This window comes from Blennius ocellaris (genome assembly GCF_963422515.1).
Source record: "Blennius ocellaris genome assembly, chromosome: 15".
In the NCBI taxonomy this organism is placed as follows: domain Eukaryota; kingdom Metazoa; phylum Chordata; class Actinopteri; order Blenniiformes; family Blenniidae; genus Blennius; species Blennius ocellaris.
Window position 1 is genome coordinate 879,691 of NC_137664.1, and position 15,257 is coordinate 894,947.

The following is a 15,257-nucleotide window of genomic DNA, read 5'->3' on the forward strand; positions in this document are numbered from 1 at the left end:
TGTGTGTGTGTGTGTGTGTGTGTGTGTGTGGGGAAGAGCATCAGAACATTGCCGCCCTTGTTCCAGCTTGTACCAAGAATTCCTCTGGCAGGCGGATGAATTATGGTTTGATATCCGTGCAGCAGATAAGCACTTTGTCTCCATGAGAAAGTTTGAGGCGTTTCGCACGGTCCGCCTCGTCTCCCTCCTCAGATACTCGCCTCACCTGCAGCGCTCCTTCTTTCCTCGTGTTGCATTTCTGCCGCCGCCACGTCCTTGAAGGAAGCATCTGCAACGGAACCGTGTTGTTATTGTGGGTTGGGCTTTTTTTTTTCCCCCCCCTGCCTTTCAAGTCCAACCAAGAAATGTTGGCGTGAAGGAAACAAAACAAAAAAACAAAACAAAAAATGAAGTGGAAATTAAAAATAAAAAGACATTTGAAGAGTTAAAACGTGCAAAAATCAATCCGTTCGTCCCGAAACAGACTGAACCCAACAAAGTATCCGAACCGTCAAAACGTTGACGCTGCGTTTCCACGGCAACACGAATGAAAAGGCTTCGATTTTTCAGATGAGATTAATTTTTTTCTACGGAAAACGCCTGAAAATGTTTTTTTTTTCAAAATCATGAAATCACCAAACAACACGCTTTAAACATTAAAGTAAAACTAATAAAGTAAACTAATCTTACTTCACTTTGGGGAAATTCCCTTTGTTTCCACATTGACAAATTCTATTTAATAATAATTTAAAAAATAATAATTTTAAAGAAATAGTAATAATAATTATTATTAGTACAATAATTTTTTTTTTTATTATTGGTAATTTTATATTATTCTTGTGATTATTATTCTTAGAGGAATAATAATAATAATTATTATTATTATTATTATTGTTAACTTTATATTATTCTTGTGATTATTATTCTTAAAGGAATAATAATAATAATTATAATAATAATTATTATTATTATTGTTAACTTTATATTATTCTTGTGATTATTATTCTTAAAGGAATAATAATAATTATTATTATTATTCCTTTATTATTATTATTATTGTTGTTAATTTTATATTATTTTTATGATTATTATTCTTAAAGGAATAATAATAATAATTATTATTATTATTATTGTTAATTTTATATTATTCTTATGATTATTATTCTTAAAGGAATAATAATAATAATTATTATTATTATTGTTAATTTTATATTATTCTTGTGATCATTATTATTAAAGGAATAAGAATAATAATCATTATTATTATAATAGTTTTAAATTGAAGCACTATTTACATTTATGAAAATTCTGTTATAAAAGTGTGACATTTGAAGATCGTAGAATAAAAGCAGAAAAACACAAATAAAACCAAAAAAACCCCAATGTTGGTGAAAAAAGACCATTAAAGGAGTTAAAGGTCGTCGTTCTCTGTAAAGAAGCTTTCAGTTGTTTGTTGGATGCGGAGGTGCGGCGACGCCACGATGCTCTCAGCAGCTGGTGGGGGTCAAAGGTCAAGTTCACCAATAATGGACAACAACGCGCTTTGATATTTCCCCCTTTCAAATTGGACTTTTCTCTCCTGATGCGACTCGACGAGTGATTTTCTATGTTCTCGATCGTCGTCTCCGTCTCCGTCCCTCCTCCGTCTCCTGATATTCCCCCCATCCCCCCCCCCCCCCCCCACCCCCTCGTCCTCTTTCACACAGGGCAGGGTGGGACGTGACAACAATGTGCGGCATCTCAAGGCCACTCGGGGCACAAGAAGATAAAAACGCAGGTTCCCAGGCCGCCGGCACACAAACCCGCGCCGCTGCAGCATCCTCCAGCCTCCAGCCTCCTCCACCACCTCCTCCACCTCCTCCACCTCCTCCAGCCTCACGCTTTCTCAGCCAGTCCACGCCGACGCCGTCTCCTCCGCCATGTCCTCCACCGTGGTGGCGCTGAGCGTCCTCCTGAGCGTCGTCCTCAGCTCCTCGCTGGTCGTCGCCTTCGTCCTGCAGCCGCCGTCCTCCGCCGCCGCCGCCGCCGGCCCTCGTCCGCCCAGGTCAGTCGGTGCATCGCAGGTCATCTTGATCTTTGTAAAAGTGTGTAGACGATAAAGAACCCGGGGAGGTTGGGGGTTAAATACTGCAGTCGTCTTGTTTTCCTGAATAGTTTTGGAGACGAGAAGAAACAGGGTGTTCTCTCAAGCCTCAGCGGGGAAATCAATCAGCCTGCGCTCCGCACGCCGCCAACGGCGTGTCAAACGCCGCGGCGGTTCACCGAGGGTGTTGCTCGTCTTATTTTCAAAGTCCGCCGCGGGGGAATGCGCTGGAGCCGACGCGCGGTTATTTTTAAAACCCCCCCCCCCCCTCGGCTCTTATGTAAACAAACGCGTCGTTCCCATTTGTGTACTTTTTTATTTTTAATCACCCGCCATATTGCGTTTCGCGGTAACGCGACACGCCTCCAGGTGCCGGGCCGAGTCGTGGCAGTCCGTCAGGGAGGGGCTCCTGGGGGCCCTGGGCCTGAGGGCCGAGCCCCGGCTGGCCCCCGGCGGCCTGGACGCCGTCCGGGAGCAGTGGCAGAGGACGTTCAGCACCATCGCTCACCGCGCCCACGACGCACGTGAGTGCAGCGCGCAGGTCGCTGGGCAACAGCATCGTTTCCTTGTTTCCTTGCTTCCTTGTTTCCTTGTTTCCTTGTTTCCATGTTTCCTTGTTTCCTTGTTTCCTTGCTTCCTTGTTTCCTTGTTTCCTTGTTTCCATGTTTCCATGTTTCCTTGCTTCCTTGTTTCCTTGTTTCCATGTTTCCATGTTTCCTTGCTTCCTTGTTTCCTTGCTTCCTTGTTTCCTTGCTTCCTTGTTTCCTTGCTTCCTTGTTTCGTTATTTCCTTGTTTCTTTGTTTCTTTGTTTCCATGTTTCTTTGTTTCCATGTTTCCATGTTTCCTTGTTTCCTTGTTTCCATGTTTCAATGTTTCCATGTTTCCATGTTTCCATGTTTCTTTGTTTCCATGTTTCCATGTTTCTATGTTTCCTTGCTTCCTTGTTTCCTTGCTTCCTTGTTTCCTTGCTTCCTTGTTTCGTTATTTCCTTGTTTCTTTGTTTCTTTGTTTCCATGTTTCCATGTTTCAATGTTTCTTTGTTTCCATGTGTCCATGTTTCAATGTTTCTTTGTTTCCATGTTTCAATGTTTCTTTGTTTCCATGTTTCCATGTTTCCTTGTTTCCTTGTTTCCATGTTTCAATGTTTCCATGTTTCCATGTTTCTTTGTTTCCATGTTTCAATGTTTCCATGTTTCTTTGTTTCCATGTTTCCTTGTTTCTTTGCTTCCATGTTTCCATGTTTCAATGTTTCCATGTTTCAATGTTTCTTTGTTTCCATGTTTCCATGTTTCCATGTTTCCTTGTTTCAATGTTTCTTTGTTTCCATGTTTCCATGTTTCCATGTTTCAATGTTTCAATGTTTCTTTGTTTCCATGTTTCCATGTTTCCATGTTTCCATGTTTCCATGTTTCCATGTTTCCTTGTTTCAATGTTTCTTTGTTTCCATGTTTCCATGTTTCCATGTTTCCATGTTTCTTTGTTCCTTGTTTCCATGTTTCTTTGTTCCTTGTTTCCTTGCTTCCATGTTTCCATGATTCCATGTTTCTTTGTTTCCTTGTTTCCATGATTCCATGTTTTTGTTTCCATGTTTCTTTGTTTCCATGTTTCTTTGTCTCCATGTTTCCTTGTTTCCATGTTTCTTTGTTCCTTGTTTCCATGTTTCTTTGTTCCTTGTTTCCTTGCTTCCATGTTTCCATGATTCCATGTTTCCTTGTTTCCATGATTCCATGTTTCCTTGTTTCCATGTTTCCATGTTTCCATGTTTCCTTGTTTCCTTGTTTCCTTGTTTCCATGTTTCCATGTTTCCTTGTTTCCATGTTTCCATGATTCCATGTTTCCATGTTTCCTTGTTTCCTTGTTTCCATGTTTCCTTGATTCCATGTTTCCATGTTTCCTTGTTTCCTTGTTTCCATGTTTCCATGTTTCCTTGATTCCATGTTTCCTTGTTTCCATGTTTCCATGTTTCCTTGTTTCCTTGTTTCCTTGTTTCCTTGTTTCCATGTTTCCTTGATTCCATGTTTCCATGTTTCCATGATTCCATGTTTCCATGTTTCCTTGTTTCCATGTTTCCATGTTTCCTTGTTTCCATGTTTCTTTGTTTCCATGATTCCATGTTTTTGTTTCCATGTTTCCTTGTTTCCATGTTTCCTTGTTTCCATGTTTCCATGTTTCCTTGTTTCCTTGTTTCCATGTTTCCATGTTTCCTTGTTTCCATGTTTCTTTGTTTCCTTGTTTCCATGTTTCTTTGTTTCCATGTTTCAATGTTTCTTTGTTTCCATGTTTCCTTGTTTCTTTGTTTCAATGTTTCTTTGTTTCCATGTTTCAATGTTTCCATGTTTGCATGTTTGCATGTTTCAATGTTTCTTTGTTTCCATGTTTCCATGTTTCCATGTTTCCATGTTTCCTTGTTTCCATGTTTCCATGTTTCAATGTTTCAATGTTTCTTTGTTTCCTTGTTTCCATGTTTCTTTGTTTCCTTGTTTCCATGTTTCAATGTTTCTTTGTTTCCATGTTTCCTTGTTTCTTTGTTTCAATGTTTCTTTGTTTCCATGTTTCCATGTTTCAATGTTTCCATGTTTCCATGTTTCCATGTTTCAATGTTTCTTTGTTTCCATGTTTCCATGTTTCCATGTTTCCATGTTTCCTTGTTTCTTTGTTTCCATGTTTCCATGTTTCCTTGTTTCCATGTTTCCATGTTTCCTTGTTTACATGTTTCCTTGTTTCCATGTTTCCTTGTTTCCTTGTTTCCTTGTTTCCATGTTTCCATGTTTCCATGTTTCCATGTTTCCTTGTTTCCATGTTTCCATGATTCCATGTTTCTTTGTTTACATGTTTCCTTGTTTCCATGATTCCATGTTTCCTTGTTTCCATGTTTCCTTGTTTCCATGTTTCCATGGTTCCATGTTTCCTTGTTTACATGTTTCCATGTTTCCTTGTTTACATGTTTCTTTGTTTACATGTTTCCTTGTTTCCATGTTTCCTTGTTTCCATGTTTCCTTGTTTCCTTGTTTCTTTGTTTCCATGTTTCCATGTTTCCTTGTTTCCTTGTTTCCATGTTTCCATGTTTCCTTGTTTCCTTGTTGCCATGTTTCTTTGTTTCCTTGTTTCCATGTTTCTTTGTTTCCATGTTTCAATGTTTCTTTGTTTCCATGTTTCCATGTTTCTTTGTTTCCTTGTTTCCATGTTTCTTTGTTTCCTTGTTTCCATGTTTCTTTGTTTCCATGTTTCCATGTTTCTTTGTTTCCATGTTTCAATGTTTCTTTGTTTCCATGTTTCCATGTTTCCTTGTTTCCTTGTTTCTTTGTTTCCATGTTTCCATGTTTCCTTGTTTCCTTGTTTCCATGTTTCCATGTTTCCTTGTTTCCTTGTTTCCATGTTTCTTTGTTTCCTTGTTTCCATGTTTCTTTGTTTCCATGTTTCAATGTTTCTTTGTTTCCATGTTTCCATGTTTCTTTGTTTACATGTTTCCTTGTTTCCATGTTTCCTTGTTTACATGTTTCCATGTTTCCATGTTTCCTTGTTTCCTTGTTTCCATGTTTCTTTGTTTCCTTGTTTCCATGTTTCTTTGTTTCCATGTTTCAATGTTTCTTTGTTTCCATGTTTCCATGTTTCTTTGTTTACATGTTTCCTTGTTTCCATGTTTCCTTGTTTACATGTTTCTTTGTTTACATGTTTCCTTGTTTCCATGTTTCCATGTTTCCATGTTTCCATGTTTCCTTGTTTCCATGTTTCCTTGTTTCCATGTTTCCTTGTTTCTTTGTTTCCATGTTTCCATGTTTCCATGTTTCCATGTTTCCTTGTTTCCTTGTTTCCATGTTTCCATGTTTCCTTGTTTCCATGTTTCCATGTTTCCTTGTTTACATGTTTCCTTGTTTCCATGTTTCCTTGTTTACATGTTTCCATGTTTCCTTGTTTCCATGATTCCATGTTTCCTTGTTTCCATGATTCCATGATTCCATGTTTCCTTGTTTCCTTGTTTCCATGTTTCCATGTTTCCATGTTTCCATGTTTCCATGTTTCCTTGTTTCCATGATTCCTTGTTTCCATGTTTCCTTGTTTCCATGATTCCATGTTTCCTTGTTTCCTTGTTTCTTTGTTTCCTTGTTTCCATGTTTCCATGTTTCCTTGTTTCCATGATTCCATGTTTCCTTGTTTCTTTGTTTCCATGCTTCCTTGTTTCCATGATTCCATGATTCCATGTTTCCATGTTTCCTTGTTTCCTTGTTTCCATGTTTCCATGTTTCCTTGTTTCCATGTTTCCTTGTTTCCATGTTTCCATGTTTCCTTGTTTCCATGTTTCCATGTTTCCATGTTTCCATGTTTCCTTGTTTCCTTGTTTCCTTGTTTCCTTGTTTCCATGTTTCCATGTTTCCTTGTTTCCTTGTTTCCTTGTTTACTTGTCTACATGTTTCCATGATTCCATGTTTCCATGTTTCCATGTTTCCTTGTTTCCATGTTTCCTTGTTTCCATGTTTCCATGTTTCCTTGTTTCCTTGTTTCCTTGTTTACTTGTCTACATGTTTCCATGATTCCATGTTTCCATGTTTCCATGTTTCCATGTTTCCATGTTTCCTTGTTTCCTTGTTTCCTTGTTTCCTTGTTTCCTTGTTTCCTTGTTTCCTTGTTTCCATGTTTCCATGTTTCCTTGTTTACTTGTCTACATGTTTCCATGATTCCATGTTTCCATGTTTCCTTGTTTCCATGTTTCCTTGTTTCCATGTTTCCTTGTTTCCATGATTCCATGTTTCCTTGTTTCCTTGTTTCTTTGTTTCCTTGTTTCCATGTTTCCATGTTTCCTTGTTTCCATGATTCCATGTTTCCTTGTTTCTTTGTTTCCATGCTTCCTTGTTTCCATGATTCCATGATTCCATGTTTCCATGTTTCCTTGTTTCCTTGTTTCCATGTTTCCATGTTTCCTTGTTTCCATGTTTCCTTGTTTCCATGTTTCCATGTTTCCTTGTTTCCATGTTTCCATGTTTCCATGTTTCCATGTTTCCATGTTTCCTTGTTTCCTTGTTTCCTTGTTTCCTTGTTTCCTTGTTTCCATGTTTCCATGTTTCCATGTTTCCTTGTTTCCTTGTTTCCTTGTTTACTTGTCTACATGTTTCCATGATTCCATGTTTCCATGTTTCCATGTTTCCTTGTTTCCATGTTTCCTTGTTTCCTTGTTTCCTTGTTTCCTTGTTTCCTTGTTTCATTGTTTCCATGTTTCCATGTTTCCATGTTTCCTTGTTTCCTTGTTTCCTTGTTTACTTGTCTACATGTTTCCATGATTCCATGTTTCCATGTTTCCATGTTTCCTTGTTTCCATGTTTCCTTGTTTCCATGTTTCCTTGTTTCCTTGTTTCCTTGTTTCCTTGTTTACATGTTTCCTTGTCCCTGCAGCTCCAGTGGTTCCCGGCTCCTCGGTGTCGCAGGACAACGGAAACGCCACGAGCCTGAAGTGCTGCTCTGTGAACTCTGAGGTCCACATGAAAGGTGAACGAACACACACACACACACACACACACACACACACACACACACACACACACACACACACACACACACACACACACACACACACACACACACACACACACACGTGTGGTGTCACTAGAGCTCACTGGTTGCTCACTGGTTCCACAGACCTGGGCTGGGAGAACTGGGTGATCCACCCTCTGAGCCTCACCCTGGTCCAGTGTTCTCGCTGCAGCTCTGCCGGCGACGCCCTGCAGCCTCCGTCACCCCCGGCTGGTGGACAGGTACGACCCACTCCGTCACCCCTCTCACTCCGTCACACCTCGTCCCCCCCGGTGCCTGACTCCGCCCCCCCCCTCTGTTTGTCCCCAGGAGCCCTGCTGCCAGCCGTCCTCCCACCAGGTGGTCCCCGTCCTCTACATGGACGAGCTCAGCACCTTGGTCATTTCCTCCGTGCAGCTGCCTCGGGGCTGCACCGCCGAGTAGACCACTGCAGTCTACTGCAGACCACTGCAGTAGACTGCTACAGTAGACTAGCAGACTGCAGTACTCTACTGTTTCTCCTCTAACTCTGAAGACGTACGTGATGTGAGGCAGCCTGGCACATACACCACAAAGTGTGGCGGCGCTGGACGGTGTGGTGCTGCAGAACTACCGCTGCAGTCTTTGTAGTCCTGCAGAACTACCGCTGCAGTCTTTGAAGTCCTGCAGAACTACCCCCACAGTCGTTGATGTCCTGCAGAACTACTGCTACAGTCTTTGTAGTCCTGCAGAACTACCAGTCTTTGTAGTCCTGCAGAACTACCACTGCAGTCTTTGTAGTCCTGCAGAACCACCACTGCAGTCTTTGTGGTCCTGCAGAACTACCAGTCTTTGTAGTCCTGCAGAACTACCCCCACAGTCTTTGTAGTCCTGCAGAACTACTGCTACAGTCTTTGTAGTCCTGCAGAACTACCAGTCTTTGTAGTCCTGCAGAACTACCGCTGCAGTCTTTGAAGTCCTGCAGAACTACCCCCACAGTCGTTGATGTCCTGCAGAACTACTGCTACAGTCTTTGTAGTCCTGCAGAACTACCAGTCTTTGTAGTCCTGCAGAACTACCACTGCAGTCTTTGTAGTCCTGCAGAACCACCACTGCAGTCTTTGTGGTCCTGCAGAACTACCAGTCTTTGTAGTCCTGCAGAACTACCCCCACAGTCTTTGTAGTCCTGCAGAACTACTGCTACAGTCTTTGTAGTCCTGCAGAACTACCAGTCTTTGTAGTCCTGCAGAACTACCGCTGCAGTCTTTGAAGTCCTGCAGAACTACCCCCACAGTCGTTGATGTCCTGCAGAACTACTGCTACAGTCTTTGTAGTCCTGCAGAACTACCAGTCTTTGTAGTCCTGCAGAACTACCGCTGCAGTCTTTGTAGTCCTGCAGAACCACCACTGCAGTCTTTGTGGTCCTGCAGAACTACCAGTCTTTGTAGTCCTGCAGAACTACCCCCACAGTCTTTGTAGTTCTGCAGAACTACTGCTACAGTCTTTGTGGTCCTGCAGAACTACCAGTCTTTGATGTCCTGCAGAACTACTGCTGCAGTCTTTGATGTCCTGCAGAACTACTGCTACAGTCTTTGTGGTCCTGCAGAACTACTGCTACAGTCTTTGTGGTCCTGCAGAACTACCAGTCTTTGATGTCCTGCAGAACTACTGCTGCAGTCTTTGATGTCCTGCAGAACTACCCACACAGTCTTTGTGGTCCTGCAGAACTACTGCTACAGTCTTTGTGGTCCTGCAGAACTCCCCCCACAGTTTTTGTGGTCCTGCAGAACTCCCCCCACAGTCTTTGTGGTCCTGCAGAACTGCAGCCTCTGTAAACTGTTTTTCTCTGGGATTGCAGCGCAGAGTGTCGGACGCCGATCGTGGGAACCAAAGCAAAGCCAGAGTTTTGCATTCCTGCTCCTGCGGTTGTACCGACACACAGATTGGTCTCCTGCCCTTTTGGCCACAATCAAACCAAACCCTGTTCATCTAATAAATGCATTCCTCCAGATAGATTAAGCAGCAACAAGCGCTGGAATAACAGCCGGGCCTCTTGAGCGCACGCCACTATTTATAGCCGCGAGCTGCGACTCGGTGTTCCCTCCAAAAATGTGAGCGCGTCCGGAGCCAGAAGCCCGCCGCCTCTTTGATGTGTGAAACCGCCTCTTATGGGAACGAATCCATTTTGTCCTCGGCCGGCCATCAATCTCCCGCTGGCCGGAGGGACGGAGGGTCTGAGCATCAAGGCGTTTTTATGTTTGCCGGATAATCAAATAAAGCTTCGCGAAGCGAAACACATCTGGGGCTTGGATTTTTCCACGAATTTCAGCCGTTGAAATAAGCGGAATGGTATTGGCCTCTTGCATCAGCTCTCCAAAATACAACGTTTTACTTTAATGACTAGTCATTATGATCAAATGCAAGATTGCATCAATTGTGAGACGTTTGTGTCCTTTTTAATTCTGCTTTTCATTTGTCTGGTATCATTATTTTACTAAAACTTTTAATAATAAAAGCAAAAACACTTAATTGTAGATTTTTCTGTGCTTTTGTATGTGTCTTTGATGTCCTGCAGAACTACCGCTACAGTCTTTGATGTCCTGCAGAACTACCGCTACAGTCTTTGATGTCCTTGCATTTGTGCTAGATATAAATCCATTTACATAATATAATCAAATCATTGTACTCATATTTTTTTTTTTACTGTCTTGTCACCTTTAATAATAATTTCTCTGATCTTTGGGGGCCAGTTCTCACTTGTGCATTTTTAATTTGATTTTTTTTCCTCATTATTTTTTTGTTTTTTACAAAGTTACCTCAAGAGTTGTTTTGTTTTTGCTTTGTTTTTATTATTCCACAGTGTGTACCGTCAATGAAATGGTTTTCTTTTTTGCTTGGCCCATTTTAATCATCTGTAGCAGCGATGTTCTCGCCGTAGTTTTGAATAAAGACGAGTGAAATCAGCGAACGTGTGCAGCCCGTGTGTGTGTGTGTGTGTGTGATGACGTCCCTCTAATGGCAGCTTCCTGCCTCTGGAGGGAGGGAAAGGAGGGAAAGGAGGGAAATATCAGAAGAAGGGTTGTTGGCGGAGAGGCAGAGAAGCCCAGCGCTCGGTGAGGGGAAGAGCAAGGCGCTGCGCAGTTGTTCCTCGTTTCTCGTTTCCCCCCCCTCCCCCTCCCGCCTCTCTTGCACACGTTTTTTTTTTTTCTCCCCCGGCCCGCAGAGGAAACTTCGACTCATGGCCCGGCGCGGCGCCCTGCACACGTCCGGACCCGCCGTCCCGCCGTCCTGCCCGCACGCCATGCCGCGGTCCGCCGGCGTGTGGGTGAGCCTGGGCGTCCTGTGCCGCCTGCTGCTGGCGGCCGGCGCGGTGGAGTGCTCGGAGGAGGAGACGCCGCTGAGGCCGATGCCCGCCGGCGTCTCGCCGCCCACGGGCTGCCTGATGGCGTGCACCGGGCTGACCTACGACAGGAAGCAGCGGCTCGGGGACGACGACAACATCCGACTGAGAGACGCCACGGAAGGTAAGGGGACCGCGACCCCGGTCGTCTGACTCTCCGCCGGATTTGACCTCCCGGTGTCCCACGGCCTCCGTAACCCGCTCTGTGTGTCCCTCCCCCCCCCCCCCCCCCCAATCCCTCACCCCCCCCACCCCAGGGGGCGCCGGCGAGCACTGCTGGTCCACCGAGCTCAAGTGCACCGTCGGCGAGAGCTTCCGCAGCGCCTACGTGGTTCTGCCGGTGGACGTTGCCGCGGTGGGACACGGACAGGTGGACGTCCGGGCCGCCGCCGCCGCCGCCGCCGACCCCCCGTCCGCCGCCGCCGGCGCCGCCCTGCGCCCGCACGCCGGCGCCACCGCCATCGACGACGGCTGCGGGCTGCGCTACGACGTCACGCAGCACTTCGGCTCGCGCGCCGCCGGCACGTCCTTCTGCGTGCGGGTCGCCGGGCGGGACGGCGACCCGCCCGGCGACCCGCCGCTCAGGTGTCCGCCCTTCCTGGTCACCTTCTGGATGAGGAAGCAGTCCAACCGGCAAGACGGCGGATAAATAAGACGCCGGCGTGGAGCGCCAGCCCCCGTCGGGGAGTGTACATATACTCGGGAAGGTTCGTCGCGGTCGCCACGTCGTCGTCACGCCACCGAGACGAAGGTGATGGAGAGGATTGGCGGTAATTAAAAACGCTGGTGCCCAAAAGATATGCCTGTCTCAAAACAAGAAAAAAAAAAGAATCATTTCAAGGTACTTTTACTTTGAACTTACGTGGGGAAAATTAAGAGTACGGCTGAGATTTCTTCAGACGTGATTTAAGATTTTTTTAAATTAGCGGAGAAAACTAATTTTGAACTAGAATCGATCTCTATGTTCCTCCCGGTGTCTCCGATGTACAAATAAGCTCAGCTCGGAAAACGTGTGAAATGCCAACTAAATCCTTGTTTCTTCTAAAAATGATACACAACAAGATGGTTTCCAGATGGTTTGACTGACAAGATATTTAAGGTGCATTTTCCTTAAAACGAGAGCATCTTGCTGGAATACGAGTTGTTTGGTGAATTTATCTGAAATGAAGTGATCAAATGGGATGAGACGTTTTGGTTTATAGTGGGGGGAGGGGCGAAATATATCCTAAAAGTAGGTGCGTCAGCATTTATTTCATCTCTGCAACAGAAAAAAGTTCAAGTAGTTAGATTTAGAGTAAATTAATTAATTAAAAGAGCACAATTTCAAAGCGTGGGACTAAAGACGAGCAGATTGTAGCGCAGAACGTGGCTTCAGAGACGAACTGGACCAAATTAAGGCCGAATTCATGTTTTGTGGTATAAAAGCAGCAAAGTCAAGTTTGAATCTGTCCGGCAAGACGATGTGTGAAGCCAAAGATCTTCCTCCTCCAGGAGAAGGAACTCGTCGTTGTGGAATATATAAAAAAAAACTGACATTGTGTCATAAAGTCCTTCAACTTGTTTTTATAATTGTAAAAAAAAAGTTCCGCGGGGCGTCGACGAAGTTTACAACCATGTTAACTTGGATCAACAAACAAGTTGTGAGTCACTGATTTTAAACAATTAGTACAAAGTAAGAGCTCCTGATTGTTGATCTGAGTGACCCTTCAGAGTAAAGCGTCACGTCGAGTCGTCACATCAAAGGGGGAGGAGTCAGAGAATAATTTTCCCGCTCTGCATTTTGTTTTGTTTTTTAATGTTTCATAAAAATATTTTTTAAAAAGTCTAACAATCACAGCGATTGACACTGAGCTTGTTTTAAAAGCTTCTCATTGATTCCCGTCAGTCGCTCACGTCTTATTAAACATTTCTACACAGAAATCCAGTCTTTAAATGTTAAAACGCACAAAACAAATATTTAAACTCTACAGCAGGGGGGTCAAACATGTGGCCCGGGGGCCAGAAGCGGCCCGCCAGACGATCTAATCCGGCCCGCCATGGGATTTGTTTTTTGTTTTTTAAGTATAAATATGAAAACTGACAGAGGCTGATCTAAAAACACTAGATTGTCAAAAATGACATTCAAAACCTCCCCTTGGTCAGAATTTGACCCCCGACATTAATGCGTCTGTGGAGTACACATAACGCAAACACCTTTCACAATAAAACAACGAGTCCAACTTATGTGAAATGGGACTTTAGACACGTAAACTCAAAACAATTTCCAGATGATGACAAATTGTTTTTAATCCCAAATACGAGATCCAGATACAGACAACTGAGGGTTGTTTTTTGCAAATATAATATCTAATTTCCTTTAATATGTAAATTTCAGAATAGACTGGCAAATTCTTGCAGATCAAAAGGATCAAAGGAAGGAAAGACTTTGATATTTGTCCAGATCTGCAGTTTTAATATGTTACGTTTGACTTGTTGGGCCCCCAGAGGTCAGATTAGGGTTGATGTGGCCCCTGAACTGAAATGAGTTTGACGCCCCTGCTCTACAGATCATGTCAATGGATTTATGTAGACGAAGCTTCTAAAAGAAGTTTGCTGCTGAAAGCTTTTTTTTTTTTTTTTTTTTAGCTGCGCTTTAAACAGATAAACTCCATAACAGCTTCGTGTAACTCAAACGTAAACAAGCTGCTGTTAAAATGTGAAATTTATTACTTAAAAACTGACCATAAAAAGACAAAAAAAAAAAAAAAAAAAAAAACTTTAAATAAGTAGTAAATAAAGCTGTCAGGCATGTGGGTGAAAGGTGACGATACGTATCCTTACAAAGTGTTTCAAGTGAAGCTTTTCTTCTTTCCGTCAGGTGATTCTAAACAAGCCGTGTAGCCTGGTTCGGCCCCAAAGCAGCACTGAATGTAGATATTTACGTGTCGTCCGAAGGCCTCTCACGCTACTCGTATATCTGCCGTCCACCTTCACGTCAACACATCTGCATGCAAAACACTTATTTCAGAGTTTCCCCGCCTCCTTCCCTTTGTGTTTTTATTTAGAAAGCTGAATATTCGCTCGCACTCCACTGCACCTGTCAGACAAACTCTGAGTAATGTATTGTGTGTGTATATATATATATATATATATATATATGAGTGTGCGGTAAGTAAAAGGATGCTATAGAGGCGTTCTACTGTCACACTTCATTCTAGCGCTTGAAATTCTTCTGTTCCTGGTTTCAGTTTGATTTATTCCAAAGGCAACAAGAATGACGGAAATGTTCTCTGATACATGAAGAATGTGACGATGTAAATGTTCCGATGTCGATGAATTACACTGTGTTGATGCTAATATTAAAACGATTTATTTTTCCTTTTACTGTGTTACTGCGTTCATTGAGTTTCAGATTAAAGCGTGTAAACTGATCCAGCACATCAATACTCAGGATTAATGTGATTGTGGATTCTGCAGGCCTCTGGTTTAAAGTCCTGCAGTGATTCTGTTGGTCCCAGCAGAAGCGTTCTAGCGCCCCCTAGTGGGCTTCGTGCAAAAGTGAGGGCGACGAAGCTTCTCCTGATCCACTGCTCCGCAAACTTTATGGCCTAAAGAGAATATTTTTAACAACAAAAACTCTAATAAATCAAAAAAATAACAAAGAAATCTGCATTAGTGAAACATTTATTCACTGGAATTATAAAAGTTGCTTTTCTTTCCTTCCACAGTGGGAATCGTTGAGCTGTTTGATATTTAACCGTCAATATTAACAAATCAAATCAGTGTTTTTCAACCTTTTTGAGCCGAGACACACTTTTTTGTTTGGAAAACTCTGGAGTCACACCACCTCCTCCACCCAGAAATGTTAAAATGTGAAACTCTGTAGCCTCTATTAACAATATAAAGTCTTTCTCATCAAAGACATCAAAGTCATTGTCATCAAAGACATCAAAGTCATTCTCATCAAAGTTTCATCAACAGGAATCAAGTAAATCCCGAAACAAAGGACTTTTTTTAATAGTGACTCCCTCAGTGTGAAACCTGGACCTGATGGATGAAGAGCTGAGATCCTGGTTCACATTCTTCCTTTTCAAAAACTTCTCCATCACTGTCACTGACACAGTACTTTGATACAAGATGGTAGCAGGAGGTGGAGATGAACCACACTGACGTCTGTCACTTTACATTTCACCGGCAAAGTTCTGTGCTGCCCTCTAGTGAAGAGTATTTATACACGATGACTCTGCAACACACTGCAGCAAATGTTTTTTTAGAGAAAGATGTGAAATTGGATAATTTCCCACGGCTCACCTGACGAGATCTGGAGGAAACAC

General features: G+C 43.0%; 2 protein-coding genes across 2 annotated transcripts; both read left to right on the forward strand.

Annotated features, from left to right (window-relative positions):
• Window positions 1-1,898: 1,898 nt before the first annotated feature.
• Window positions 1,899-8,418, forward strand: LOC308140163 (bone morphogenetic protein 6-like; the record flags this gene model as incomplete). Its single annotated transcript, XM_080509845.1, has 5 exons — window positions 1,899-2,023; window positions 2,432-2,586; window positions 7,449-7,541; window positions 7,692-7,807; window positions 7,896-8,418. The coding sequence occupies 5 exons, from the start codon at window positions 1,899-1,901 to the stop codon at window positions 8,007-8,009; spliced, it is 603 nt and encodes a 200-aa protein (XP_080365971.1). The 3' UTR covers window positions 8,010-8,418.
• Window positions 8,419-10,653: 2,235 nt separating this feature from the next.
• Window positions 10,654-14,307, forward strand: LOC308140007 (uncharacterized protein). The gene is made up of 2 exons (XM_080509644.1): window positions 10,654-11,068; window positions 11,202-14,307. Exons 1-2 carry the CDS (start codon window positions 10,783-10,785, stop codon window positions 11,591-11,593), a joined length of 678 nt encoding a protein of 225 aa, XP_080365770.1. The 5' UTR covers window positions 10,654-10,782; the 3' UTR covers window positions 11,594-14,307.
• Window positions 14,308-15,257: the final 950 nt, after the last annotated feature.